This window comes from Ipomoea nil, unplaced genomic scaffold, assembly GCF_001879475.1.
Source record: "Ipomoea nil cultivar Tokyo-kokei standard unplaced genomic scaffold, Asagao_1.1 scaffold2942, whole genome shotgun sequence".
Lineage (NCBI taxonomy): Eukaryota > Viridiplantae > Streptophyta > Magnoliopsida > Solanales > Convolvulaceae > Ipomoea > Ipomoea nil.
This window is the reverse complement of record NW_017619370.1, coordinates 1,258,289-1,285,732: the sequence shown is the minus strand read 5'-3', so window position 1 is coordinate 1,285,732 and position 27,444 is coordinate 1,258,289. Positions and strand designations below refer to the sequence as shown.

Genomic DNA, 27,444 nt, shown 5'->3' with positions numbered 1-27,444 from the left:
GCCGTGGTGCACGATATAAATTGCCTGAATTTGAAGCTGATTTATGGTGGGCCCAATGGATTTAATTTGATTTTGATTTTTTTTTAAACCAATTTGATTTTGATTTATTTGGGTTGGTTTTGGATTTTTATTTTAGACTTTTCAAATTATCGAGTTTCTTGTAAGTTGTTGTATTGTTGCTTTTCGTTTTTATTTACATTTCGATTTTGTCGAAAAAGAAAAAGTTATATAATCTATTTGTAATTTTTTGAATCCAGACAAGGCAAAAGAATTAGAATCTTCAAAATCAGCCGCAAATGAAAAGTTTTTCACCACTATAAATGAAATGAGGGAAATTGATCGACAAAATAGAAAACTAATCATTTAAATTGGTGAAATTTATGGTAAGTACTGCCTAACCCTTCTTAATTTATATTATATAATTGTATTTCTAATTTGAGTTTCAAATTTTCAGATAAAGCCAGAGAATTGAAAAGTCAACTACTGAAATTCCAGCTCGTCAAATTGAAAAAAAAAAAAAAAAAAAAAAAAAAAAAGGAGAAGGAGAAGGAGGCGCCGCCTAGAATCCAGGGTGGAAATTGTTTGGTTATCTAGTTGACCTCTTCAATAGCTGCCGTTGAAGATGTGGATACGAGTCGTCACTAGATAACCAGCTTAAAGTCTACAACATAATATACAGCTTTTGGATGCATGCATTTGCATAAAACTGTGGCATTGCTATATTTCAACTGTGGGTTCTTCATATACCCAAGATTTTACAGCCTAATCTCCAAAAAAAAATCATAATGCTCTAACATCATCTAGTATCAGAGCCTAATCAATTCTATTTCTATGTCAAGATTTCAAAACTTAGACTCCCAAAGGTTTGCACCGTTCTGATATCACTTTGTATCAGAGCCTAATCAATTCTAATTTTTATGTCCAAGATTTCGCAACCTAAGCTCTGATACTACATTGTAACACCCCCATTTTTAAACCCGAATTAAATTATTAAGGATCAATTGAAATAATTAAACATCTATTAAAATAACGGAAGTAGGGTGCAACTCGAGCCAGTTTGTTAGTAATCGAGCCGAGTTCGAGCTCAAATATTTTGGCCTCTGATTCGTCGAGCCTTTTACTTATCCCGCCTCCCACTTCTAAACCCCACCACAACCCTACCTTACAGTCTACCGTAACAGCTTGCAAGTGTGCGCATGGCGAGGTCTAATGGTGGGGGTCGCCGCTCGAAGCGTGTTAAACAAACCAAATTAAATGACTTTTATTTTCAGTCTTTCCCTCTCCAACGACTCTCAACTCTTCCCCAGCAACAACTCTTGAGCAGTCCAGGCGTCCAACATCAACATTCAACAACGACCCAGGTAATATATTTTCATACCCCTTTAATTTAATTAATTTTATTTAATTGCTGATTTTTTTATTCGGTCAGTGTATATATATGCTTTACATATTTTATATATTACAGACTTACCGCGCTTAGGTCTTTTTACTCACTCACGGATATTCGTAACCTAAATGATGAGCTAGCTGGACGTAGCTTAGATGATCTGGGTCATATGATAGCGGTGCAGGAAAAACAACTTGATGATTTACTTAAGGAGTACAGATTTCATGCTTGGCTTTGAACGTTGTAATAATCATCTCGCCATGAGCTACATCAAGATAGCCAGTTTAAAGTCTACAAAATATTATACAGCTTTTGGATACATGCATTTGTATAAAACTGTGGCATTGCAATATTCCAACTGTGGGTTCTTCATATACCCAAGATTTCATAATCTAAGCTCCAAAAGAATCATACTGCTCTGATACCATCTTGTATCAGAGCCTAATCAGTTCTAATTCCTATGTTAAGATTTCAAAACCTAGACTCACAAAGGTTTGCATCGCTCTGATATATAGCAACAACTCTTGAGCAATCCAGGCGTCCAACATCAACATTCAACAACGACCCAGGTAATATATTTTCATACCCCTTTAATTTAATTAATTTTATTTAATTGCTGATTTTTTTATTCAGTCAGTGTATATATATGCTTTACATATTTTATATATTACAGACTTACCGCGCTTAGGGCTTTTTACTCACTCACGGATCTTCGTAACCTAAATGATGAGCTAGCTGGACGTAGCTTAGATGATCTGGGTCATATGATAGCGGTGCAGGAAAAACAACTTGATGATTTACTTAAGGAGTACAGATTTCATGCTTGGCTTTGAACGTTGTAATAATCATCTCGCCATGAGCTACATCAAGATAGCCAGTTTAAAGTCTACAAAATATTATACAGCTTTTGGATACATGCATTTGTATAAAACTGTGGCATTGCAATATTCCAACTGTGGGTTCTTCATATACCCAAGATTTCATAATCTAAGCTCCAAAAGAATCATACTGCTCTGATATCATCTTGTATCAGAGCCTAATCAGTTCTAATTCCTATGTTAAGATTTCAAAACCTAGACTCACAAAGGTTTGCATCGCTCTTATATCACTTTGTATCAGAACCTAATCACACTAATTCCTATGTCCAAGATTTAGAAACCTAACATCTTATACCATTTTTGTAACGCCCTTATTTTTAAACCTTAATTAAATTATTAAAGAACAATTGAATTAATTAAACATCTATTAAAATAGCGGAAGAAGTGAGCAACTCGAGCCGGCTTGTTAGTAATCGTGCCGAGCTCGAGCTCAAAATTCTACAATAATTTAAAAATTCAGTTCAATTAGATATTATTTTTAGATATATTCAAATTTTTAAAAAAAAATGAGATATGATTTTTAGATATCAATTACCATTCTTAATTATAATAAATTTTTTCTTAATTATAATAATTTTAAGTAAAGAATCAGTTAATAACATTGTTAATTATAATTTTTCCAATTGTTAATCATAATTGTTTTATCACTTTTATGGTTTCATTGTCGTAAAATTGAACCAGGAGTTAACATTGTTAATAATTAGATATATTATAATTAAGTAATAAATATGTTTAGGAAAGTAGTATATTTTGTTAATAACACATAAAAGAGTACCTAATAAAATACAAGTCTTAGATATTTTGAAAAAAGGACCCGGTTAATATTGATTTTATTTTTTAATGATGTGTCACTAGGGATGGCAACGGGGCGGGGCGGGGGCGGGGAATGGGGTCCCCGTCCCCGTCCCCGAAATGTCCCCCCATTCCCCGTCCCCGCCCCGTTCCCCGGCATTCCCCATCCCCGTCCCCGCGGGGATTTTTCGGGGACGGGGAATCCCCGCCCCGTTTTGATTCATGCTTACTTTTTTTTTTTTTTTTTTTTTTAATTTTAAAAAACACACATAATATAATATGTATTCTTAACAAAACTAGAGAAACACAGTTTTGTTAAGGAAAAATCTTAAATCGCAAAGATGAAAAAAAAAATCATCTACTAATACCATGAGAATATGCAGAGATAGAGAATGAAGAATATAATACATTGATGTTCAATAATAATTTAAACAAATAAACATAGCCTATTTATACAAGATATATGTACGGTATTACGGTAACAATGAACATAAAATGTATGTACCTAAACTAGAATACTAATTACATGGAAATTCAAGAATATGATTAAATATATACAAGAGAGATATTAATTTATATATAATATTAATATTATTAGTCAGGGATTCGGGGACGGGGCGGGGATCGGGGATCGGGGTCGGGGCCGGGGCGGGGAATGCCCTCCCCGTCCCCGTCCCCGTCCCCGGCGGGGATTGGAAAATTCCCCCCATCCCCGCCCCCGTTCCCCGAAATAAATCCCCGAACCCATCCCCGTCGGGGCGGGGAACGGTTTTCCCCATCGGGGGCGGGTTCAATTGCCATCCCTATGTGTCACCTCCTCATTCACCACCGGTGTATAGCATCTATACATCGACGATGCATCAAATATTAATCCATTAAATTATTAAGGAACAATTGAATTAATTAAACATCGAAGTAGGGTGCAACTCGAGCCAACTTGTTAGTAATCGTGCCGAGCTAGAGCTCAAATCTTTAGGCTCGTGACACACCGACCCATTCGCGAATTATATATATATATATATATATATATATATATATATATATATATATATATATATATATATATATATATATATATATATATGCCACTACAAGAAAAAAATGCACATAGACAACGGTTAATAACCGTTGTCGTAGGGGTATAATTTCTGTTGTTGAAGCCGGTGTTGTTGTAAGTCTCGCGCATAGACAACGGTTTTTTAACCGTTGTCTTTTCTAGAAATGACAACGGTTTTTTAACCGTTGTCTATTAAGTGTTGTTGAAACCGGTGTTGTTAAAAGTCACGCACGTAGACAACGGTTAATAACCGTTGTCTATTCTACCAACGACAACGGTTTTTTAACCGTTGTCTATTAAGTGTTGTTGAAACCGGTGTTGTTAAAAGTCACACACATAGACAACGGTTATTAACCGTTGTCTTTTCTACCAACGACAACGGTTTTTTAACCGTTGTCTATTAAGTGTTGTTGAAACCGGTGTTGTTAAAAGTCACACACATAGACAACGGTTTTTTAACCGTTGTCTTTTCTAGAAACGAAAACAGTTTTTTAATCGTTGTCTATTAAGTGTTGTTGAAACCGGTGTTGTTAAAAGTCACGCACATAGACAACGGTTATTAACCGTTGTCTTTTCTACCAACGACAACGGTTTTTTAACCGTTGTCTATTAAGTGTTGTTGAAACCGGTGTTGTTAAAAGTCACGCACAAAGACAACGGTTATTAACCGTTGTCTTTTCTACCAACGACAACGGTTTTTTAACCGTTGTCTATTAAGTGTTGTTGAAACCGGTGTTGTTAAAAGTCACGCACATAGACAACAGTTATTAACTGTTGTCTTTTCTTTAAAAGACAACAGTTATAAACTGTTGTCTATTGTGTGTTGTTGAAATCGCTTTTGTCACACCCATAAACTGTTGTCTTGTGTAAAAAAGTCAACGATTTCTAACTGTTGTCTATTGTAAAATAGACAACGGTTTTTAACCGTTTTTTCACCTGCTTAAATTATAATCATATAAAAAAACAATTTATCCATTCACCATATGTTGCAAAGTGTAGTTACATAATTGTGCACAAGCTAATAAGGTTCAAAATAACAAGTCAAAAGACTTCCATAACCAATTCTAATTATCATCCAAGTCATAATACTACTACACAAAAAACAATTCCACTAACCAATTCAAGTCCAAATGATCACAACGTTCTAATGACCAAATCATACCTACTCTATATGACTTGATAGAATATCAGCCCATTCAGAACGCACCAGATCAATAACCGCTTTGTCATAATCAACTTGTTGAAACTACATGTAAAAAGTAAGAAAATAAATTAGTATAGATATAAAAAATTTGCAATGAAATGCAAAAATAGTTAGGAGTAATTCGGAAAGCTCTCCAATTTGGAAGGTTATAATACAGAAAAGCTAGACAGGAAACACTAAAATGGCAACTTGCTAGACAGGAAACACTAAAATGGCATACTAGAGTCCATTCAAGTAGAGTAAAATCAATGCGGCAATACTTTCCTAATATGATACAAATGCTCCCAATTGGCAACTACCATGTGGGATGGATGGCATTTATTAATCTACCAGTCATGCTTTGCCTACTTTATATTTTTCTCTTCCTCAAGGCCCAAGCAAAACAAAACACATTGCATCCTCTATATAATGCCACTGCAATCAAGAATATCAATACCAAACCACAAGCACACTTTAATTTGTATATAAGGATTTTGGCACTTAACACCAAACCACAAAGATTAAGCACACTTTAATTTGTATATATCAATACAGTATGCTTTCCAGTCTTCCAAAAAAGAAAGATAAGAGATGCATTATCATTATTCATCACCAAAAAAGGTAAGGCATCAAGAAAATAATTTCTGACCATATAATTTCAATGAACAACAAATCATAACAGCACACTGATTCATTTGATAGTAGATGGATTGAGTTGATTATGTTATGTGTCACTACTATCAAAACCCAGGGCTGCCAACATCCCACGGAGGAAGGGCCATTCCATACGGTCATAGGCTTTGGCCATATCAAGTTTGAGTGCTCCCCATCCTACAGCCCCACACTGCTTTCTATTCAAGAAATGCCCACCTCAGCAGCTACAAGAATATTATCAGTAATCAGCCTGTCTGGAATAAATGCACTCTGTGAGCCAGATATTATATTTTCCATCAAAGGCTTCATTCTCTGTGTAATCATCTTCGCCATTATCCTGTAGATCACATTACTCAAAGCTATCGGGCGAAAATCTGCTACCACTTCAGGGGTTTTCTTCTTCGGGATGAGTACCACATCCATATTGTTCAGGTTAGAGGGGAAAATCCGATTATTAAGGCAGTTCAGAATAAACGCCGAAATATCATTACCAACTATATCCCAAAAATGTTGGTAAAAACCTGGGTTCATACCGTCCGGACCAGGTGCTTTGTCTGGGGCCATTGCAAACAGAGCTTCCTTAACATCAATTAGCTCAAAGGGTCGTAACAACGATTCATTCTGAGTCTGGGTTACAAGGGGGGTTATCTCAGAGAATAAATTGTCACCATCCACAGGTCCACAAGAAGATAATATATGGGTAAAATAATCCAAGATAATTGTATTCATATCATTTCCTTCCAACCAATCCCCATTATCATTCATAAGTTTATAAATAGTATTTTTCTTCTTACGATGAGAGGCGTACCTGTGGTAGAATTTTGTATTCGCATCAGCATTCTTAAGCCAGTGTTGCTTGGCTCTTTGTCTCCAGTAAACATCCTCCTGGGCCTCCATATTACTCAGAATTCCCTCCAGTCGCTGGAATTCAGCTAAAGATGTTGGGTCAGTGCGACCCCTAAGATGTAGTTGATGTTTCCGCAGGAGCATGATCTTCTCCCCAAACTTATGATACCGGTCACCACCCCACTTAGTTAACCGGTTCCCACAATGTGCTATACAGTCCTGGACCCCATCATGCATCCCTTCCTCCCATGACTTTTCCACCACATTCCTGCACCCATCATCATATACCCAGGCCATTTCGAACCGAAAACCCCTCTTTCCTCGCCCCCCACTCTGGAGCGCTTCATGGATACTCAGAAACAGTGCAGAGTGATCCGATTTCCTCATCAGATTATTAATGACCCTGGCCCCAGGCACAATCTCACGCCAAACATTAGATGCCAGTACCTTATCCAACTTTTCTTCAATACATGCAGGCGTACCTTTCCCCTTTTCCCAAGTAAACCGGTAACCCTCCATAGGCAATTGAGTCAAGCCACATTGATCAATAGTCTCTCCAAATCCGCGTAGGAGATTATTAGGATGTGGATTGCCCCCTCTCTTCTCATATTGAAACAAGAGCTCGTTAAAATCCCCAATCATAACCCAAGGTAGGGTGGAACGCGACGCGAAGGATTTTATCAAGTCCCATGCTTCCGTGCGCCTATGACGCTGGGGATACCCATAATAGCATGTCATCCTCCACTTCGGAAAACTGGGCATATTCACCTCAATATCGATATGGTTTCTGGAGTAACTCAAAAGACTTGCCGTATCATTCTTACGCCACAGTAGTGCTAAGCCACCACCACCCTGCGGAGTCGGATCAACATAAAACAGACCATCAAAATCAAGGGTGACACGAATCCTTTCAGCATGTATTCGTTCCACCATGGTTTCCATAAGATAAATAAAATCAGGCTTCTTACGGGACGCTAGGTCCGTTAACTCTCGAACTGTTCGTGGATTGCCCAAGCCACGACAGCTCCAGCTGATGGTACTCATAATGACGGGCGGGACTGGGAACCAGTACCCGCCGCAGACAAGTTTTTTTGGATCTCTGTCATAACAACATCCCCTCCAGTCTTCACACTGCCCTCATCATTCACATTCAATTCGGCCCTTCTCCTCTTTGTCGCAGCCGTGACTACGCCATTCTCCTCACAATCCCGTGTAGCCTCAGATGTACTACCATCTTGCCCATCAACCCGAACACTTGGCATAGTGCCCAAAGGGGACCCCGCCATAGGGTTACCGTTCATGTCTAGCAGCCATGACGCACCCACCTTACGCGGACCCTTCTTAAAACCCGCACGTAAGCCCTCACCATACGGATACTGGTCAATCGGTATTCCTGCATCTCTCGCTTTTAGGCAATACTTATGTAGATGCCCCATCATACCACAGAAGTAACAAAGTTATGCAGCCTTTCATACTTGAAATTAACCCAACACGTCGACTTATCCCTCTTCATAAGTTTCATGCGCCGTTTAAGCGGTTTCAAGACTGAGATTGAAACCCTAATCCGGTAGAAAGTCTTCCATGGTGCATTCGCAAACCTATCATCAATTTTAATAAAGGTTCCGAGAAAATTCCCAACTTGCTCCAGAATAAGGTCAGAGGTATAGCCCAGTGGTAAGTCATGCACCTATATCCACATATCAACCGTGTTCAGCGGTACCGTGACCGGAATAACCCCATCCTGGACCTGTTTGCAAACAAACGTGTGATTCTCAAAGGACCATGGCCCTCCCTCAAGAACCAATTGAATATCTGTTTCATGGAAAAACACAAACAGGAAAAGCTCCGGTTGCAATTCTGAGACTCGTACCCCCTTAACCGGCTGCCATACCGAAACCATGACCTGGCTCATAAACTCCGCCTTCACAAGCTTAGTAGTCAAGAATCTTCCTACTAGCCACCATGTTCGAACCGCCACAGCAGGCTGTTCGTCACCCCCCTCGCTCGGCGGTATGAAAACATCGTCCTCCTCGTCATCAAGGGCGACATCAGCCCAACGCCGACCCAAAACATTAACCGCCTCCGTTACCGACTCTTGCTCCATGCTTTCTGACAGTAGAACGCCGGTGCAGTCCCGTAGAAAGAAGCCAGAAGACGCCGGAAACCTCGATCAGAGTAGGAAAAAGAGAAAACCCTAGCGAAACCCTAGAGAGAGAATAGTTATAACGAAACCCTAGCGAAACCCTAGAGAGAGACCCTAACAAAAGAGTAACATGTTATAACGAAATTGTCATGATTTTGTCCAGGTAAAATATAATGTATAATATCTGCATCTACATCTACAATCTACAATTCTAATAAGAGCCAATAATTTTAGACCCTTAACTGGAATAAAAAAAAAAATGTCGATCCTATTTTTTCTTAAAATGAATGGTTCATATTATTTAGATTTTAGTATTCTTTTAATGATTTTCCTTATTTACCCTCTATTATATTATTTTCTTCCCTTAGATAACCTAAATTCCGTTAGTATAAACTTTAGTGACGGAATATTCCGTTAACTATTTATTATTTTTAACTTATTAATTTATATAAGAAAGATCTTAGGTTCGAACCTCATCCCAATTAGAGTTGGCATAATTGTTAAACATATACTACGAATATTTTAAAATGTATTAATATATATATATATATATATATATATATATATAATATAAAATTTATCATAAACTTTGGTCAAATAATCCGACTAAATACATAACATTCAAAGTTAAGCATCAAAGATTATAAATCAAGAACTTTAAAAATCATTTGATTTTTATGCATTTAAAAAAAATTAAGTTAAGTTTTATTTTTTTTCATTTAATTAATGTTCTTTTGATTATTTAGATCATAATAAAACTTAATATTTCAATTATACTTTTGCAATATTGGTATGATTTAGGTCGTTATGCTATTAATATTTTTTGTATGTATTTTTATAATAGTAGAATTGTACATTACTTTACAAATTTTATACTATTATTTTTTTTTATCGAACAAAATTGTTCTTACATCATTGTCAGACCTGCGCAACCTAACTACAAAGTTGTTGATTATAAATATAATTACACCTGGAATCTAAAACGGTGAGACCATTTTCCAAAGAATTGACAATGTTGACATCTCATTGGCTCTAATTGAACAAGTTTACACATCAGAATTTTATCATTATAACAATATCATGAAGAAATTTGTAAGTTAATGTTTACTATATCATTATAACAATATCTATTGTAACTATATATTTTGAATTATTTATTATCATCCTCTATTTACAGGAATTGTAAAAATCGTCATGACAAACTCTCAAAACAATTCGTCTCAACAACGAATGTAAATTAAAAAAAAAAAATCAATGATTTTATTATTGTTGATGAAAAGTATGTACGCTACTTTATTACTCTTATTCAATTAAATAAATTAGTAGCTACAACAAAAAATAATACATGCATTTAATTAATTTAGAACTAGATGTCTATAATGCCTTAATTTAGAACATGTACTGAAGATGAAGACAATGACAATGCTACCCAAAAGAGAATTGAGAAGAATTAGAGAAATTTAAACCAAAAGTATATTTATTTAGACTATCATTTTTAGACTAGCGTTATTACAAAGTTCCAAACATTTATTTTAGTGACAATATAATCAATCTCTCATATATTATATTGCATTTATATACTTTAAATTATCGATTTAAATAAACAAATTTAATATTTATTTACCTATGTATGAACATCTCTGATATAATATTGCATTGATATACTTTGAAATACTTATTTAAAAATAATCATTGGGCATTATTCCAATCGCGTAAAAGAACTAGTATTATATAAAGTTGTAATTTGAGCCATGTAATTGCATAATTTACTTATACGTTCTCAATTAAAATAAGTAAATAAATAATAAATAAATAGAAATCATATTTATACATGACGGGTCAGGTTCTCGTGCGGACAATACTTTTCGTGCGATCACGCATCATTAGGTAGACATAAATGCATCACAAAATGTTCGAAAATACACCATTAGGTGTGGTGCATTTTTTTTTTCAAACACTGTGTAATGTATTTATGCATATTTAATGATGCAATCCGCACCCCGCACCTGCCACATGGGAAGCTCTGTCCTGAATAAATATATTTATGGTCTGGTCTCTGAGTATTATACAGCTACCTTTTTAGATAGGTTTGCCAAACATAGCCATTGAATTTGCACAATGATTGAATTTCCATTAAATATTTTTATTAGATATTAGTAGTCAAAAAACTCCAAATGTTTGCCAAACATAGCCATTGAATTTGCACAATGATTGAATTTCCATTAAATATTTTTATTAGATATTAGTAGTCAAAAAACTCCAAATGACCATGTTTTCTATGTTTGAGCATGATATGAGTGGTCACTAGATAGCTAGGTTACAACAAATTATACAGCTTTTAGGCATTTGCATAAAACTGTGGCATTGCTATATTCCAAATGTGGGTTCTTTATGTCAACTACTAAACTAAATGGTGGATTACTGCCCAGAAAACAATAAATCACAGAGAGAATGGCGTATTATCACTTTACAAAATTTACGTTCCAAAATGCATCCAGTCTTCTCTTCTTTAGCTCTCGCGCATCAAATTTGTCGGTTCACTCAAAACGTACTTTGGTAACTCATACTTTGCACCTGCAACAATGGAAATGTCCAAGGAGAGGGAGGTGATTTATATGTCTCTGCATACACATGCATAAAAAAGATAGATTGAAGACTCAAACGGAAGAGTAAAGAATAAAAGGATACTAATGAACCTCTTTCGTCATAGCAGATTGTCAGATCAGAGGCTTGAACAATAATACCAGCACTGTCCACAATAGCCTGGGCAAGGGATATGTCAGCCTCAGCAGCAGCCCTAAGTGCATCCCAGATCTCTGGTAAAGATGTAAAAGCATTGTTATGTATGAGACTACAATAATGGACATACTAAAGCATAGGTTTTCAACTAGGCAGGTTCCTCAAAACATAACCTCAGTTCACACCAGAAGTTGCCAGAAAAATAACACACGGCTGAAATTTTGGTTTCATTTAATGACCCATTAATCAATTGATTTCCTTGATTGCATACTAGAGAATTCAAAGAAACATCACCATGTTACTATCCAATCTGAAAACACAAATATGCTGTCGTATGGTAGCAATTCCAGTACAATCAATCAACATACAAATCCTTGAAATTTTTGTAGTTCAAAATTTTCATATCAAATGGTATACATGGCTAGACACCCTTTCATACTGCTTCCATTAGCATTAAACATTTAAACCATTAAGAACCTCTACTATGTATGTGAAATGTAATCACTCAAATATGACCCAATATGAGAAATATCCAAGAATGAGATCAAAGTACTAGGCAATGAACGCAAGTAACCGACACTTGCTAGAGCTGTGGATTTACATTCTGATCATCACACGTGGTCATCTTCTATTCCAAGAGGTATTTCACACTTGTTTTCAGTTGATTAATATATTTTTACTTGTTATCTTAAAAATAAAAAATAAAAATAAAAAAAAAAGTACTAGGCAATGCAGAAATGAGAGAAAAGGAAATGGTCGCCCACACCACTGCTCAAAGTACATAATGTAAGTTGTATATTTTATCAAATTAATCATATATTTTTCTACTAATCCTCAAGTGTTATGCATAACCTTAGGCTGTGGGAGAGCCAGATAGGATGAACAAACTCTTAAGTGTTATGCATGCTCAAGATAGAGAGATGCATGGTTCCCCATTCATAATTAGTGATAGATTAACCTTTAACCTAACCAACCAACCATAGAATACCATTCTAGCAAGATCCTCCCACGAGAAGGGAACATGTATTTCAATGTGGTCTATCATACAACTTCCCGTGCCCTGGCCCTCTAAAATATCAAGCCATTCTAAAGATAGACCATAGAGTTTATGAGGAATATAGAATTGTTACCATTTTAGGATAAAGAAAATATTCTAATGATTGCAATCTTTGTTTGGAACACCAAGAAATTCAAGAAACACGCTTTTGGCAGTCCCATTGTCCAGATGGAGGAAATAATACCTTTCCGACCACCATAGTGTGGTGCCGTGTCCCAAAATTCATCACGCATCTGTACAAGTTGAGCCCTCGTTATTGCTTCTGAATGTTTCCAAGGTTTTGGCTTCCGTATCTTCTTAACAGTCTCTGCACACAAGTATACAAAAGATAATATTAAATAAAGTGCAGCATTGGAAATTTCTTGGTGACTTGATGAAGGTTGCTTTTATTCTTTCTCATCTGTCTGCAGTGTACATGGCAAACTCATTAAAGTTACAATAATCCAATAAATAATATTCAGTTTCATCTGATTACCATATACCAACCCCAGATTTCTCTCCAAAGTCAACATCACAACCATAACATAACTCAACCAACAAACAACAGCGACATCAAATATTTAAATAGCAATAAATTTCCCATCAGATAAGGGGGAAAACACAACTAATTACCTAACTCATACCTAATTCTCCAAGAACTAAACAATCAATCAATCAATCACTAAACTATAGTAGAAATTAAACAGCAATTCAATCCAAAACAGTGCGTGTGTGTGTGAGAAAGATGGATTTTTAGGGGCAAACAAATGCAGGTTTAAACAGCAATACACCATATCTAATTGGATAAATGAATGAGGAGAAAGAAAAAGAAAGATTACCATCTCCTTTCGAACGCGAAGATCCCGAGCAGCCCATGCTACACAGCCACTGGGAATCTTGGGTAGCTAGCTAATTCAGGAATCTATATATATAAATATATCCACGGCAGATATATATATATACACACACAGAGTAGAGAGAAAGAGATTACAGGAAATGAATTTATCGGTACTTGTTTTGAGAGCTTTTGCGTGCTCGCGACTCTATCTCATTCCCAGCTATACACATACACACACACATATATGTATATATATAACCTGTACTCTCTCCTCTTCTCTCTCTCTCTACATATACATATATGTGGTGTATGTATCCGTCAGTTTTGGGTATTTACCATGGACGCGCGGTGAAACAGAGTGTCCGTTTGTAGAGAGAGAGAGAGAGAGAGATGAAGAGGTGGAGAAGATGAAGGAGACTAGGAGAGTCCACTACTCCACTGTGATTCAACTATGAAATGTTTTAGTACTCGATTTTCGGGTTGGATTGAAAGAGGATAAGATTGGGTGGTTCGGAGTTGCAGTGGACTTTCGGTGTAATGCTATCTGGGATGACAACACGTGTCCTAGTACAAAATTTGGGACCATTCAATTTCTCTACGTCCGGATCTTGTTTACGCATTAAGTATTGTTTTGCGTGGTGAAACTTTCAACAAATGTTATTCTATTATAGATGAGGTTTTTATGGCTCTGTTTGGAAAGCTTATTGAGTAGCTTATAGTTTATTTTAAGCTACTAATAAGTTATAAGTTTTGTTTGGTAATATTTTTAAAATAAACGCGTAGTTTAAAATAAGAGTTTATTTTAGAACGCTATTAAGTAGCGTTTTCAAATAAGCCAGTAGCTTCTTAATTTTTTTTCATCTTTGTGTTTATTATTTTAAAGAAATGATATCCTTAACCATTCTCAATTAAAATCATTTTCTCTTCTTCTTTATTCGCAACTTTTACCACAATTATTATTATTATTATTATTATTATTATTATTATTATTATTATTATTAGATGAAGGAGATTCGCAACAATATTGCTACTTTATTATGGAATGCTAAATCATGATTATGCTAATAATTTTATTCCAAAATGTTAATGTTTAATATGTAAACAAACTAATTTAATCTTTAAAAAAAACACAAACTAATTTAAATTTCATGAAGATGTCCTTTTTTATCTTTTTACTTTATCAGCTTATTCAAAAGCTAGTTTTACCAAACATTTTCAAGCATAACAGCTAGGTTAACAGCTCTTCAGTTTTCAACTGCTAGCTTATAGTTTTAACTTTCAGCTAGGATTGTCAAACATAGCCTATATGTCAAGTATGAAAGAGGAGAAAGAGGAGAAAAAGAAATTTAAAAAGAAAAACAAAACAAAAAATAAGACTGACAAATTCGTTAGCTGAAAAATTTTAAAAAAAAATGACAAAAGGTAGTTTTACGCGGCCAATTTGGCATGTGCAGTGCACGCGCTAGACTGTGTTCGTATTTGTGCAATTAACGCGCGCCAACAGTTTCTTTTTCTCACCATGTAGGGCCCACAGTTCTGATAAAAACAAACTCTTTGCAAGAAGCCTCAAATCACTCTCTCTCCTCCCTCTCTCTTCCACATAAACTTAGATCTCCTCAAAAATCACTCAAAATCCCCTATTGGGAGTGTCCTTATATCATGTGTCCTATGAACTAGTTTTAAGCTCATAAGAAGGTAAATTGAGTCAATCTAGTTTTAAGACTCAATATCAAACTATACATTTATGTACACGATCAAGTCAAAGTGTCAAACCCTTATTGTTCTTGGTAGGAATCAAATCCCCACTATGTCGAGAAGCAAGTCTTTAAGTGGTACCGTCATTTTTCAACCTTACATATTATAATGAGTACATTTTACTTTTAGTCATTAACTGTTATGCCAGTGTCTCGTTTAATCTTTAATAAATCTTATCTAAAAAAAAAATTGCTTATTATAATTCACATATAATTATTTGAAATTTATTACGTAGTAATTATCTATAAATTATTAAATAACAACTTAACAAATTAATTATCTATGTCAACTCTAATATAATAAAAATTACAATAACAATAAATTATAAATCAATTTTAGTTGAGTGATTCTATTATATTGATAAGTAAGTAAATTAACCTTTAAAAATTAAAATAACTATTAAATATTGTGGATATTGAGACTCGTTAAATTAATTAGATTATGTATAAGAGTTAATATCATCTAGAGTTCTCCGAGTATAGTGATTTTGTCACGTTTAATCTTAAATTTTAAAATTACCACCCATAGTCCTTCGACTTTCAAATTGTTACCATTCATGGTCTAAGTTAACAATTCATGGTCATTCAACTATAAAATTTTAACCACTCATGATCCTTCAAAGAGGACCGCGACTGGTTAAATTTTAAAAATTGAAGGATCATATCATGGGTGGTTAACTTAGACTACGGATGGTAACAATTTGAAAATCAAATGATCATGAGTGGTAATTTAAAAATTTAGGACTAAACGTGACAAAATTCGAAGGACTGGTATTAACTCTTATGTATAATCTAGTCAAGATTAATGAGTTTGACAATTATACAATTAAATGGTCCAAATGTTATGTTGTTTGGTCTATTGTTGTAATTATTTCAATTAAATTACATTAATTACTAATAAATGAGTGGTTTGGATATAGAAGGTCTGGAATTTACCTTTAGCTAGGGTAGTCGAACTGGACCCAAGTTCAATATGGTCTGAAACTTGGGGAATACATTATAATATTTATGGGAAGTGTATAGTAGCTATGCTAGAAGATGTTGGTATAGTTTTAGGAGATCGTTTTCCTTATTTATTTGGAGATAATTTTTTTTTAGTACTAACTCTACTACAATATAGTATTGTTTATTACTATTTTCTTAACCGACTGAAACACAAAGAGTCAATATCGCCTCTACCAAGATCGATTTTTGAATTTTTGTTGCACCGTTCTTGTAAATAAATGATGTCATACCAAAAGTATAAGCACAATCTTTAAAACCAAATCATACAAATTCTACTAAATTACTATCTCCAAAATCCAAACAAACAAGAAAAAAAAAAAAAAAAAAAAAAAAAAAAAAAAAAAAAAAAAAAAAAAACTTTGAAACTACCTAGCTAGTGGCTACCTGTTGGGCTGCCGTTATTATTTGGAATGCAAGTAGAACGATTTGTTAGGGGGTAAAATCAATTTCAGGCAGTATTAATGGTGAATGGTACATGTTTTAAGTTATCTATGTAAATTCATGGCTTGAGATATCATCTGTGCCGTTGAGGAAACAAATGATTTTGCCATGCAGTATGCTCAATTAATTAGGAGTAGAAGTGATTTGAGTTAAAAAATAAATACTGGGCCATGTGCTCTAGGACATTTTGCACACCCTAAAATTCGACCCTAGCCCCCCCCCCCCCCCCACTAAGACTCAAACTCATAATTTCTTATTTGAATAAATCATTTCATGCCACTAGACCATAAGGTCACTGGAGATCAAATGTTATAGGGTATTAACTTGTAATTTGATAGTTTGAGTTGTATAAATGCGCTGAAAAAAAAGAGTTGAAATGGGTTCATAACCTTTTTCACTAAGAGCAATAACAATACCTTATTTTTTGAATTCCTTTGAGCTTCAACTTTGACTCTTCTAGTCATGAAGCTAACATTGGTGTCATATGTGAGGACGAATAAAGAGTTTTGTGTGCCTACCAAAATTTTGAGCTTTGAAAATTAATTTTATATTCACTCATTATTCAAAGTGTATGAGTCTACAAAAATCACATGCACATATAGAGAACTTAAATTCACTTTGTCCAAACTAAAATCGTCAGTGAAACACATTCAAAATAATGTTCCATTAGTTATTCACGTCTCAATTTTTCAATAAATTTCATGTCATTTTTTTTTTAAATTTACGAGAAAGGACACAATCGCTACCTGAAAATGCACTTTGGGTATAACTCGTTTGTGGCCTTAGATATCAATGAGATAAACTAAGAGAATCAATTTAGGAATCTTGTGGTTATTAAGTCAATATATCAACTCGGCTTGGTCACATCCATTTTCTCTTCATTTGAAATTTGAGTATCTAGTGTTGTTATTAAAGTAACTTTGAGACATTTTCACACTTGCTATTATCCATCTTTTGCGATATTTTTTTTTTAATATTCAAATTACACAGGCGTTCTCGCACTTCTATTATCCATTTTTGCCTTTTTGGGATAATCTTCCTTTTAAACTTGGGTACACCACTTCTTTTCCCCAAAATTAATTTACTATTGCAATTATGATAATAAAAATAAGAAAAAAATTGTCAAAAGAAAAATAAAATAAGGATCAAATTAATATTTTACTTAAAAAAAATATTTCTCTATTCCATTCTACATGTCAAATTTATTAGTGAAACCAACTATTTTTTAAATTTATTATTTTATTACTTTTAATTAATTTGTGTGTGTTTAATAATATTGTTAATATAAATTTTCAATATATATATTTTTATATACTAAAATTAAATTTAATATTATAAAAAAATTAAATTATAAACAATTTTAATAAATTCTCGTTGGGAAGAAATATTAAACATCATGGTAAATTACTAAATTTAATCAAATTGATCGCTAAAACCGTAAATAAGATAAAAAGATAGTGTCTAGTGTCTTCTTTCATTTCTTTCGGCTTCGTATTTCCTCTCTCAGTAGCGCCGAAGCTTTCTCACTCTAAGAACTTTCTCTCTCTAGAATCTAGGGCTGAATTCTCTGTACTTTACCATCGGCAACCATGAATATCTTCAGACTCGCCGGCGACATGACGCATTTGATCAGTATTCTCGTCCTCCTACTCAAAATTTACGCCACAAAATCATGCTCAGGTCTCATTTCCACCGCATTCATTTATGTATTATCCAACGCTATCTTGTCTTCCGGTTGATTGAATCTGAAACTGAGAATTTTAGATGTTTATTCCGTTAATTTTGCGGTGGTAACTCGAAATACTTACCACATTCGGAGTATATTATATAGTTAACAAAATGTTATAGAATTTCTGATGTGTATGCACGATGTCTTGTTAAACTGGTGTTGATGTTATAAATTCTGATTTCATAGGTTGAATAGTACTCTGTATCACTGTATGCATTTGCTACTTTATGTGCTCTTTGCTCTTGCTGGTTTTATTGATTATTTGCACGACTGTTGGCAAATGCGTGTAAATGGTAGTGTAGATGATTTAATTATTATTATCATTAATTTTTAAATTGGTCTCTTATACTTTCAATTGAGTTATGTTGAGGCAATGGATGAAGTACTCCAGATGTGGTTTGAATGATTAATGGAAAATATTGAGTTTACATGTTTGAAGGTCTCTGATGCATTTGGATGAGCAGTTATTTAGCTATATAGATGATTTACAGTCTAATGATCCAGCAAACTTTCCAGCTTGGCTGGCCAAATTTCAGGGTTTTTTTCTCGTGATTAATTTTGTCAATTGCCTAAAGGAATATGTTAGAGTGTGCATATACACTTAAGAAAACAGTTCTTAGCTGTCAAAATTATTTTTTTAGACACTCAAGTACTCACTAACTGAAGGTATTTTGTTTTTGATTTGATATATCCTTCCACGTAGTGCACAATGCATATATTTGTAGGATGTGAATTATGTACTTTTGAAGATTATTTTTAGTAATGCCATATTCAATTCTAGCTGATTCTCCTTTTTCTATAAGATTTCATAATTTTGCCAGGCATGGTTGGTAACCCTAATTTGACATTTTGACCATAACTTTGGCTCAATTTACTTAACATGATTTTTCTTTTAAAAATGTGATTACCCTTTTCTGTTATGTTTCTTTTTAAGTTCTAAAATCTGGTGGGACTGTTGCTAGTTAGATAATGGCTGAGCTCAACACTTGTAGCTGGATAGCATTTTATGTGTATGGTCATAATTGAATTGCTTGTTTACTGATGAAAGAGCTTGAAGCTGTTTGCTCATGTGCTTATATCATTACCGCTTTACTTCTGTTTTTTTTTTTTTTGAATAATACCTCGTAAGTTCAAAATCTGTTTTGGTTCTTGTTTAGGACCAATTTCCTTGGGTATTTGCCTGCTAGACAGTAGGAGCTTGTTGGCTAAGTAGAGCTCCAATGACTTAATGTTTGGTGTATCCTTTCTAGGAATTTCTCTGAAGACCCAAGAGTTGTACACAATTGTGTTTTTGGCACGATATCTGGATTTGTTCACTGAATTTATATCTGTCTATAACACCATTATGAAGATAGTGTTTATTGTGAGCACTTTGGCAATTGTATGGTGCATGAGGTTTCACAGAACTGTTAAGCGGTCATATGACCGAGAGCTAGACACTTTCCGTCACTGGATTCTTATCGCTGCTAGTTTTGTGTTGGCTCTTTTGATTCATGAGAAGTTCACTTTCCTGGAGGTCAGTTTCTTTAATGTTACTGAACTTCTGCAGGTCCACAGTACATTGCATTCTTGAATGCAACAGTGTGTACTGAAATTTTCCATATGTTTCTTTTGTAGGTATTTTGGAGTTTTTCAATATACCTGGAGGCAGTTGCTATTCTTCCACAGTTGGTTCTATTGCAAAGAAGTGGAAATGTGGACAATCTGACTGGACAATATGTTTTCTTTCTTGGGTACTTTGTTTTTACTTAGCTGTGCCACACTTTGCAATTTGCCTTTTACCTTGCAATTTGCCTTGTTTTCTTACTGAAAAAACATAAGGAAGCTAGGTCATAGGTGGTTACTGATTGGTGTTAATATTATTTGTTTATGCCATTGTAGGGCTTATCGATCATTCTACATCTTGAACTGGATTTACCGTTATTTCACAGAGCCCCATTTCAGCAGATGGATATGTAAGTATACCTCTGATAGTATGGTGGATGAATTTTGCCTGACAGATGATTATTTTTCTGACTTTTCCTTTTTCCCCTCTCAAGCTTGCATCTCTGGACTTGTCCAAACTGCTCTATATGCAGATTTTTTCTACTACTACTTTATAAGGTATAGTGTGCCAAATTTCTTTGCATTTTCTCCCTCTTTTCTTATTTTTTCCTTTTTAATATTTTCATATGAAACTAAGCCTGAGATTTTATTATTATTATTATTATTATTATTATTATTATTATTATTATTATTATTATTATTATTATTATTATTTTTGCAGTTGGAAAAACAATGCGAAGCTTCAATTGCCTGCCTGAAACGATTATGATATAGTGATAATTTGACACTTTATGCGATTCTGCCGTTGCTGGGCACATATATATGAACCATTAAGGCCTTCTTTGAGAGCACAAAATTTTATATTTGTGAAGAGATCTGGCAATGGAAATAGAGTTTGGGTGAGAAGACCCTTAGCCGTGTTGATATGATGGAAACATTTTAAAATGTTTTTGGAGGTTTAGTAGTGCAAAGATTTAGGTAATTCCAGTAGTGTTATTGCAGATAGAGATTGCATCTTTACCTTTGTACATATTTAACGCCATAGTAACAGTGAACAGAGCTGCTTTTGAATTCATCTTGGCTTCGTGCTTGGTGGCTTTCTCCACTTTCAAACAGTGCTATCATAGGATTTTTAGCTCTACTATTGGACGGTCTACGAATTTCAGAATCACTCTCGAAAATGCATAAATCAATTGTAAATGGTAATAGTATTTATTAAAATCTATATTTATATATTGTTCAAGTACCCAATTTTATAAATGTTTTAATTTGGATAATGTTGTTACTTGGTTAAAATATTAAAAGTTATTTTAGTAGTTGTGGATCAAAGGTTATTGTAATAGCAGAGAAACTGGGAGACAGCTTTTCCTTCGTTCTCTTGTTTTTCCACCGTAGCTTAAGCGAAGACTGTTGTTGTTGTTCACTGAATACACAACTTTGCTGGGTAGAAGAAAAACAAAAATGTTTGATTTTGTAAGTGGTTTGCATTTCAGACTATTACTTGTTACGTACCTTAGTGTGAGGTAACAGAAGAGTTAATAAGCAACTTGCAAATGCTGATCCTAATTCCAAGCAGGAAGAGCCCCAATTGACAAAACTGTTAGTTACCATAAAGTGTTATCCTGTGACATTATTGTACCAGTGTTTTGATTTCTCTTTAGGGGGTGTTTGATTCATGGAATGTTAGATTACTTTAGGGAATGTTAGATTGTTGGGAATGTTAGATTACTGGAATGTTAGATTCCTGTGTATGATTTAAAATTAAGATATGTAAATAAGACAATGGTAATAACATAAATTGATTAAAAAATACAAAATCCAGGTAATGTAAATCTAACATTCCCTTTCAATAGCTAAAAATTTAATGCCGAAGTTATCTGACATTCCATGAAAAAGTTATATAACCTGAATCAAACATGTGAATCTTATAATACCAAGCAAATATAACATTAGTTATCTTATATAACCTGAACCAAATTCCCCCTTATAGTTTTGCGGCTTGCATTGTGATTCTAACATGTCAGTTACTGTTGCATAATCGGTAGATTGTTGAGATTAGATGATCCATCCGGTTATTGTAGCATTGGTGGAAGAAATTACCTACATTGCATTTGATGTATTCGTGGCTCATGTTTGTGTTGTATTTACCAATGGCTGATTGTACCATTGAATGATTGAAATAACATAAGTTCAAATCCCAAACTTAAGAGTATCGCTCCTGCTTTAGAGATTAGTGAATGAGGTAAATTATTGAATGTATTTTAATTAGCTTACATGTTCTTATCTTGCGATTGCTAGCAAAACAAAATTTATGAACTTATTTTGATTTGATTGTCCAATTTAATTTTGTTCAGGGGCATGATTAAAATCATGCCTCCTCAAAAATAAATAAATAAATAAATAAATAAATAAATAAATATAAATATAAATATATATATATATATATATATATATATATATATATATATATATAAAATTCATGCTCCATTAAAAAAAATTAAAATGTCTCTTTCATAACTGGATCCAAATTTATTGTCAAAATTTTTGGAACTAAAATTTTATTAATAAATTATTTATATGAGGAATAAAATAGAAAATATCTTCAATATATATATATTTTTAAAAGTAAGTAAAATATGAATCGTGACTATTGTACATCCAAAAGCCGGGTGTTGCCAAAGCGAAGTGCCACCTTTCTTTTATCCAAAATTTTGAAACTAAAATACCACATGGCAGAATCCTATTGGTTCAACCTCGTGTCACCACGAAAGCGTCCCTGCCACGTCAACTTCGTTTCTCACTCAGAGAGATATTATTCCGTGTTGAACCTTTCCTTCTACGGCTCGGTACTCACAATCAAATTGTTTCACCTTTCTCTCTCACACCAAAACCCTAGAAATAGCAGAGAGAGAGAGAGAGAGAGAGACTAGGTGAAAGCCTTTCTTGCCATCCTCCTGCGGATCTGCGTTTCTACCGTAAGTCTTCTGGCGTATCCCATATCCTTAATCCGTATTCATTTCATGTGTATGCGGTTCCGAATCGAGATGTAGTGGTTGATCTGAGCTGATCTATGTATCTGCCACTCATACGAATCGGTGGATTCTTATTTTTATTGAATCGTTGTTTTTATGATTGTGAATTTTGAGGTTATTGGTGATTTGGCGTAGCTGAAATTTGAGATCAATTGATCTTAGATCGGAAGTTTGTTGGTGAAAATTGAAAATGTATTCTTTGCCGCGCTGATCTGCTGTCGAGATTTGTTTAGTGGTTGAATTTGTGATGATGTATCATAATTCAGAATCGTTGACTCTTAGTTGCCTAACTCTGGCAGTCTTAAGTATTTAGAACCTCCAGAATATTTTGGAATTTTTTACTTATTTATTTGCATAATTTAGTTTTGCTGGAAATGAAGATGTCAGTATGTGTGAAGCTCAATTGAGCTTTAGATGCTTGATTCCCAATTGATATTCACTTTCCGAGAGGTCAGGGAGATATGTTTTGTTTCTACACAAACTTAACTCTTGCAAATAGATTACATGGTGCATTATTTGTTATATGTTTCTTAGTCGAATATATGTTGAAAATTTGTTTTTTTAGATGATTTGGAATGTTTTTAGCCTCTTAATGTTAGTTTGGTCAATTATGAAGTAGGCTATTTGTATATTCACTTAATGAATGGATTTCTTTTGGCCATTATCTATTGGTGATGAAGAAAGGAGACTATAATGTATGTGTCTGATGAATTTTACTTTGTTCTAGAGGGGAGTGGGTTTGATTAATGATTACATAATTTGACCATTTTTCTTTGTTGATTGCTGTTGAGAAATTTGTTATAATAATAAGTTGAATAATTTCTATGCGACTATGCATGCATGGATTGATCTTACTGCATGAATTTTATTCTGTGAACTGTTTATAGATTAATTTATTCTTCATTTCCCTTTGAAATGTGTTACAGCTCTTTGCTGTTTAACTGTTTATGTCCCTATTTTATTGCTGATGGTCTAAATGTTTTTCTTGTGCAGTTTTGTGAAAATGGGTGGAGGGTTCAGAGTGCTGCATCTTGTCAAACCATTTCTCTCATTTCTGCCAGAAGTTCAGAGTGCTGACAGAAAGATTCCCTTCAGAGAGAAGGTCATATACACTGTGATCTCTCTTTTCATCTTCCTGGTCTGCAGTCAGCTTCCTCTTTATGGCATACACTCTACAACTGGTGCTGATCCATTTTATTGGATGCGTGTTATTCTTGCCTCAAACCGTGGTACGGTCATGGAGTTGGGAATCACACCAATTGTGACTTCTGGGTTGGTGATGCAACTATTGGCTGGTTCAAAAATCATTGAAGTGGACAACAATGTCAGAGAGGACCGTGCACTATTGTGAGTTAGTTTGATTCTCTTAGTTCTTTACTGTTGTATGAAAATTGATCATAAAATTATATTAGCTTTACTTCAGAATGGGCATTTTTTATCCGATTCTATGTGATGTAGCTATGGAGATGCATTTGTCTTTGAACGATTTTAATTTCTATCTTCTAGGATTCTTCTAATTACAATTTTATTTTGCAGAAATGGTGCTCAAAAGTTGTTAGGTATCCTGATTGCTATTGGGGAGGCAGTTGCTTATGTCCTATCAGGGATGTATGGAAGTGTTGGTCAATTGGGTGTTGGGAATGCTATTCTTATCATTATTCAACTTTGCTTTGCTGGTATTATCGTCATCTGTTTAGATGAACTCCTCCAGAAAGGATATGGTCTTGGTTCTGGGATTTCCCTATTTATAGCTACCAATATCTGGTAAAATTTCAACTTTTCTCTCAAGATTTTAGTTACAGGCTTTTTCCTTGTATGTATTGACACTTACAAGTTTCATTATGTCTCAGTGAAAATATTATCTGGAAAGCATTCAGTCCCACAACCATTAATACTGGCCGTGGAGCTGAATTTGAAGGTGCTATTATTGCTTTGTTCCATCTTCTGATAGCTAGAACAGACAAAGTACGAGCTCTTAGAGAGGCTTTCTACCGGCAAAATCTTCCCAACGTTACCAATCTGCTTGCCACAGTGTTGATCTTCCTCATTGTTATCTATTTCCAAGGTTTCCGTGTTGTTCTTCCTGTCAGATCAAAGAATGCCCGTGGACAACAAGGCTCTTATCCGATAAAACTATTCTATACCTCCAACATGCCTATTATTCTTCAATCTGCTCTTGTATCCAACCTGTACTTCATTTCTCAGGTGCCTAAAGTTATTGTTCTTCTGTGAAATAGAAATGTTAAACGTTTTAGCAAATCTAATAGGTCTTCATGTGCAGTTACTGTACCGGAAGTACAGTGGAAACTTCTTCGTCAATTTGTTGGGCATATGGAAGGAATCTGAATACTCAGGCCAGTCTGTTCCTGTTGGTGGACTTGCTTATTATGTTACTGCGCCATCAAGGTGATTAGATGGAAAAATTAACACAATCTCTTCTTATATGCATTCTTGTTTGGACAAAATGCCATATTTCTTTGATATTGTATACCCCGTGTGTGATTATTTACATTTGCAACATTGTTTGCTTGTTGCAGCCTGGCAGACATGTTGACTCATCCATTCCATGCTCTTTTCTACATAGTATTCATGCTTTCTGCTTGTGCACTGTTCTCGAAGACATGGATTGAAGTTTCAGGGTCCTCAGCTAAAGATGTTGCCAAGCAGCTTAAGGTAAGATGGTTCTTAGCATTATTTATGTTGTTAAATTTACTTTAAGCTGTCAATTCTGTCAAGGGAGACGGTTATTTCACCATATTTCATATTTTAATTAACTATGCTATCTGATGGATCTTGTAAAAGTGGATTGAAGTAGATTTATTTAAGCCCTGTTTGGATAAGATTATTTCACCTTATCTACTGCAATGAAGTTTGGTGATCTTACAGTCATTGGATAGGTTTGTGAAAAGAGCATAGAGCATATATTTTTTTGGAAAGCTCTTTTTGCATATTTCGATGAGCTATTTCAAGTAGCTCATTAATCAGTGTAAACTGAAATAGCTTATCAAATGCTAGTGAAAATGAAACTTTTTATGAACTATTTTGAGCTTATGAAAGGTGCTTATTGAAGAAGTGTTCAACTTGCACTTATCAAGCTGTTTTTATTCAAACTGGGCTTTATTGCATTATCAATACAACCTACTCATAATTGATCTCATAAAAAATCTATGTATTCTATGGTGTGCTTGATTACGTAGGCTGTGCTTGAAGTTTAGTGCTTTGCTGAATTTTTGCCATGTACCAGCCCATATTATATTGTAACATTTTAGAAAAATATAGCTTCAATGTTCAAAATTTGTGTACAAATTATTGAGCAAAGGATTTGCTTATTGCTGCTGTATTTGCTGAAACTGCTCTAATATGGGTAACAGTTGTACTAAGCTCTTCATTTATCCAAAGTAGTTGCTGAGTTGCACTAAAACTTGTTTTGCACATACTTCCACCCAACTGTGTATGCAATCTTGATTGGGACATTTTGCTAAATTTTGGGTTGATCAATTGTGTTGGTGTGAGGATGTGATGATTCTAGTTCTCTGAGAATGTTATTTTATTCAGAAAATTTGTAATTCAAGAATGTGGATGGATTATTTTGCAGGAGCAACAAATGGTGATGCCTGGACATCGCGACTCTAATCTGCAGAAGGAATTGAATCGCTACATTCCCACTGCAGCTGCTTTTGGAGGAATGTGCATTGGCGCATTGACAGTGTTAGCAGACATGATGGGCGCTATTGGATCGGGAACTGGAATTCTTCTTGCAGTTACCATCATCTATCAGTATTTCGAGACATTCGAGAAAGAGAAAGCCACTGAACTAGGTTTCTTGGGCTTGTGAGAGACAGACGGACGGACAGACAGGGTTGTAGAAAATCTGTTAGCACGCGACTGAATATGGATAGAGAGATCAAGCCTTCACTTACCTCAATGTAATGTACCTTGTATTTTCATGTTATGTTTTTCCTCCCTTGTCAAACCTAGCTAGCTATGATGTTCCAAAAACTACTGACATAAATTTTGCCAAATTTCAAAAATGTGTCATTTTGTTCTTTGTTTTTTTAGATTTCTTTCTAAATTATGATTAATGCGGAACAGCATTTGGTGGTACCCGGTTTCTACTCTTTTTTATCTGTCTACCACTATAGATCAAAGTAGTCTATACAAAAGTGGGAGAACACTGAACACCTACTGCTAGTCAACCAAAATTCAATGTGTACATTATTATTATTATTTTTGGTGGAACAATGTATACATTATAAAATTGAGTTGTAGTAGTCTTGTAGTCTGAAATATTATTGTCACAAAAGAGACAAAAAATGAGGAATGGAATCCAATTGTGAGACAGCTTTTGCTTTGGACCTTTGGTGCTTTTTACAGAGCAAATAAAT

General features: G+C 34.5%; 3 protein-coding genes across 5 annotated transcripts; 2 read left to right on the top strand and 1 right to left on the bottom strand.

Moving 5' to 3' along the window:
- Positions 1-11,221: 11,221 nt before the first annotated feature.
- Positions 11,222-13,995, bottom strand: LOC109162391 (ubiquitin domain-containing protein 1-like). 2 transcript variants are annotated; one of them, XM_019311093.1, is made up of 4 exons: positions 13,555-13,995; positions 12,921-13,049; positions 11,637-11,756; positions 11,222-11,514 (listed from the first exon to the last, which is right to left on the bottom strand). In XM_019311093.1, the coding sequence occupies exons 1-4, from the start codon at positions 13,589-13,591 to the stop codon at positions 11,450-11,452; spliced, it is 351 nt and encodes a 116-aa protein (XP_019166638.1). In that variant the 5' UTR covers positions 13,592-13,995; the 3' UTR covers positions 11,222-11,449. The 2 variants fall into 2 exon arrangements, with proteins under 2 accessions (XP_019166638.1, XP_019166639.1); XM_019311094.1 differs by having other exon boundaries at positions 12,921-13,043.
- Positions 13,996-18,220: 4,225 nt separating this feature from the next.
- On the top strand, positions 18,221-20,837 carry LOC109162494 (ER lumen protein-retaining receptor A-like). The gene is made up of 6 exons (XM_019311202.1): positions 18,221-18,433; positions 19,733-19,998; positions 20,100-20,215; positions 20,364-20,437; positions 20,522-20,585; positions 20,749-20,837. The coding sequence occupies exons 1-6, from the start codon at positions 18,343-18,345 to the stop codon at positions 20,783-20,785; spliced, it is 648 nt and encodes a 215-aa protein (XP_019166747.1). The 5' UTR covers positions 18,221-18,342; the 3' UTR covers positions 20,786-20,837.
- Positions 20,825-27,115, top strand: LOC109162493 (protein transport protein Sec61 subunit alpha-like). 2 transcript variants are annotated; one of them, XM_019311201.1, is made up of 7 exons: positions 20,825-20,831; positions 24,053-24,406; positions 24,596-24,823; positions 24,910-25,264; positions 25,341-25,465; positions 25,597-25,732; positions 26,655-27,115. In XM_019311201.1, exons 2-7 carry the CDS (start codon positions 24,063-24,065, stop codon positions 26,892-26,894), a joined length of 1,428 nt encoding a protein of 475 aa, XP_019166746.1. In that variant the 5' UTR covers positions 20,825-20,831; positions 24,053-24,062; the 3' UTR covers positions 26,895-27,115. The 2 variants fall into 2 exon arrangements, with proteins under 2 accessions (XP_019166746.1, XP_019166745.1); XM_019311200.1 differs by lacking the exon at positions 20,825-20,831 and adding an exon at positions 22,831-23,002.
- The last annotated feature ends 329 nt before the right edge of the window (positions 27,116-27,444 follow it).

Excerpts from the sequence above, each read along its gene's own strand:
- LOC109162493 (XM_019311201.1), top strand. The coding sequence starts at position 24,063 with ATGGGTGGAGGGTTCAGAGTGCTGCATCTTGTCAAACCATTTCTCTCA. Across the intron at positions 24,407-24,595 it reads AGAGAGGACCGTGCACTATT|AAATGGTGCTCAAAAGTTGT; the intron begins GTGAGTTAGTTT and ends TTTATTTTGCAG. Across the intron at positions 25,466-25,596 it reads TATGTTACTGCGCCATCAAG|CCTGGCAGACATGTTGACTC; the intron begins GTGATTAGATGG and ends TGCTTGTTGCAG.
- LOC109162494 (XM_019311202.1), top strand. The coding sequence starts at position 18,343 with ATGAATATCTTCAGACTCGCCGGCGACATGACGCATTTGATCAGTATT. Across the intron at positions 20,438-20,521 it reads CCATTTCAGCAGATGGATAT|CTTGCATCTCTGGACTTGTC; the intron begins GTAAGTATACCT and ends TCCCCTCTCAAG. Across the intron at positions 20,586-20,748 it reads TTCTACTACTACTTTATAAG|TTGGAAAAACAATGCGAAGC; the intron begins GTATAGTGTGCC and ends TTATTTTTGCAG.
- LOC109162391 (XM_019311093.1), bottom strand. The coding sequence starts at position 13,591 with ATGGGCTGCTCGGGATCTTCGCGTTCGAAAGGAGATG. Across the intron at positions 13,050-13,554 it reads TTCGCGTTCGAAAGGAGATG|GTGCAGAGACTGTTAAGAAG; the intron begins GTAATCTTTCTT and ends TTGTATACTTGT. Across the intron at positions 11,757-12,920 it reads ACACTATGGTGGTCGGAAAG|AGATCTGGGATGCACTTAGG; the intron begins GTATTATTTCCT and ends CATCTTTACCAG.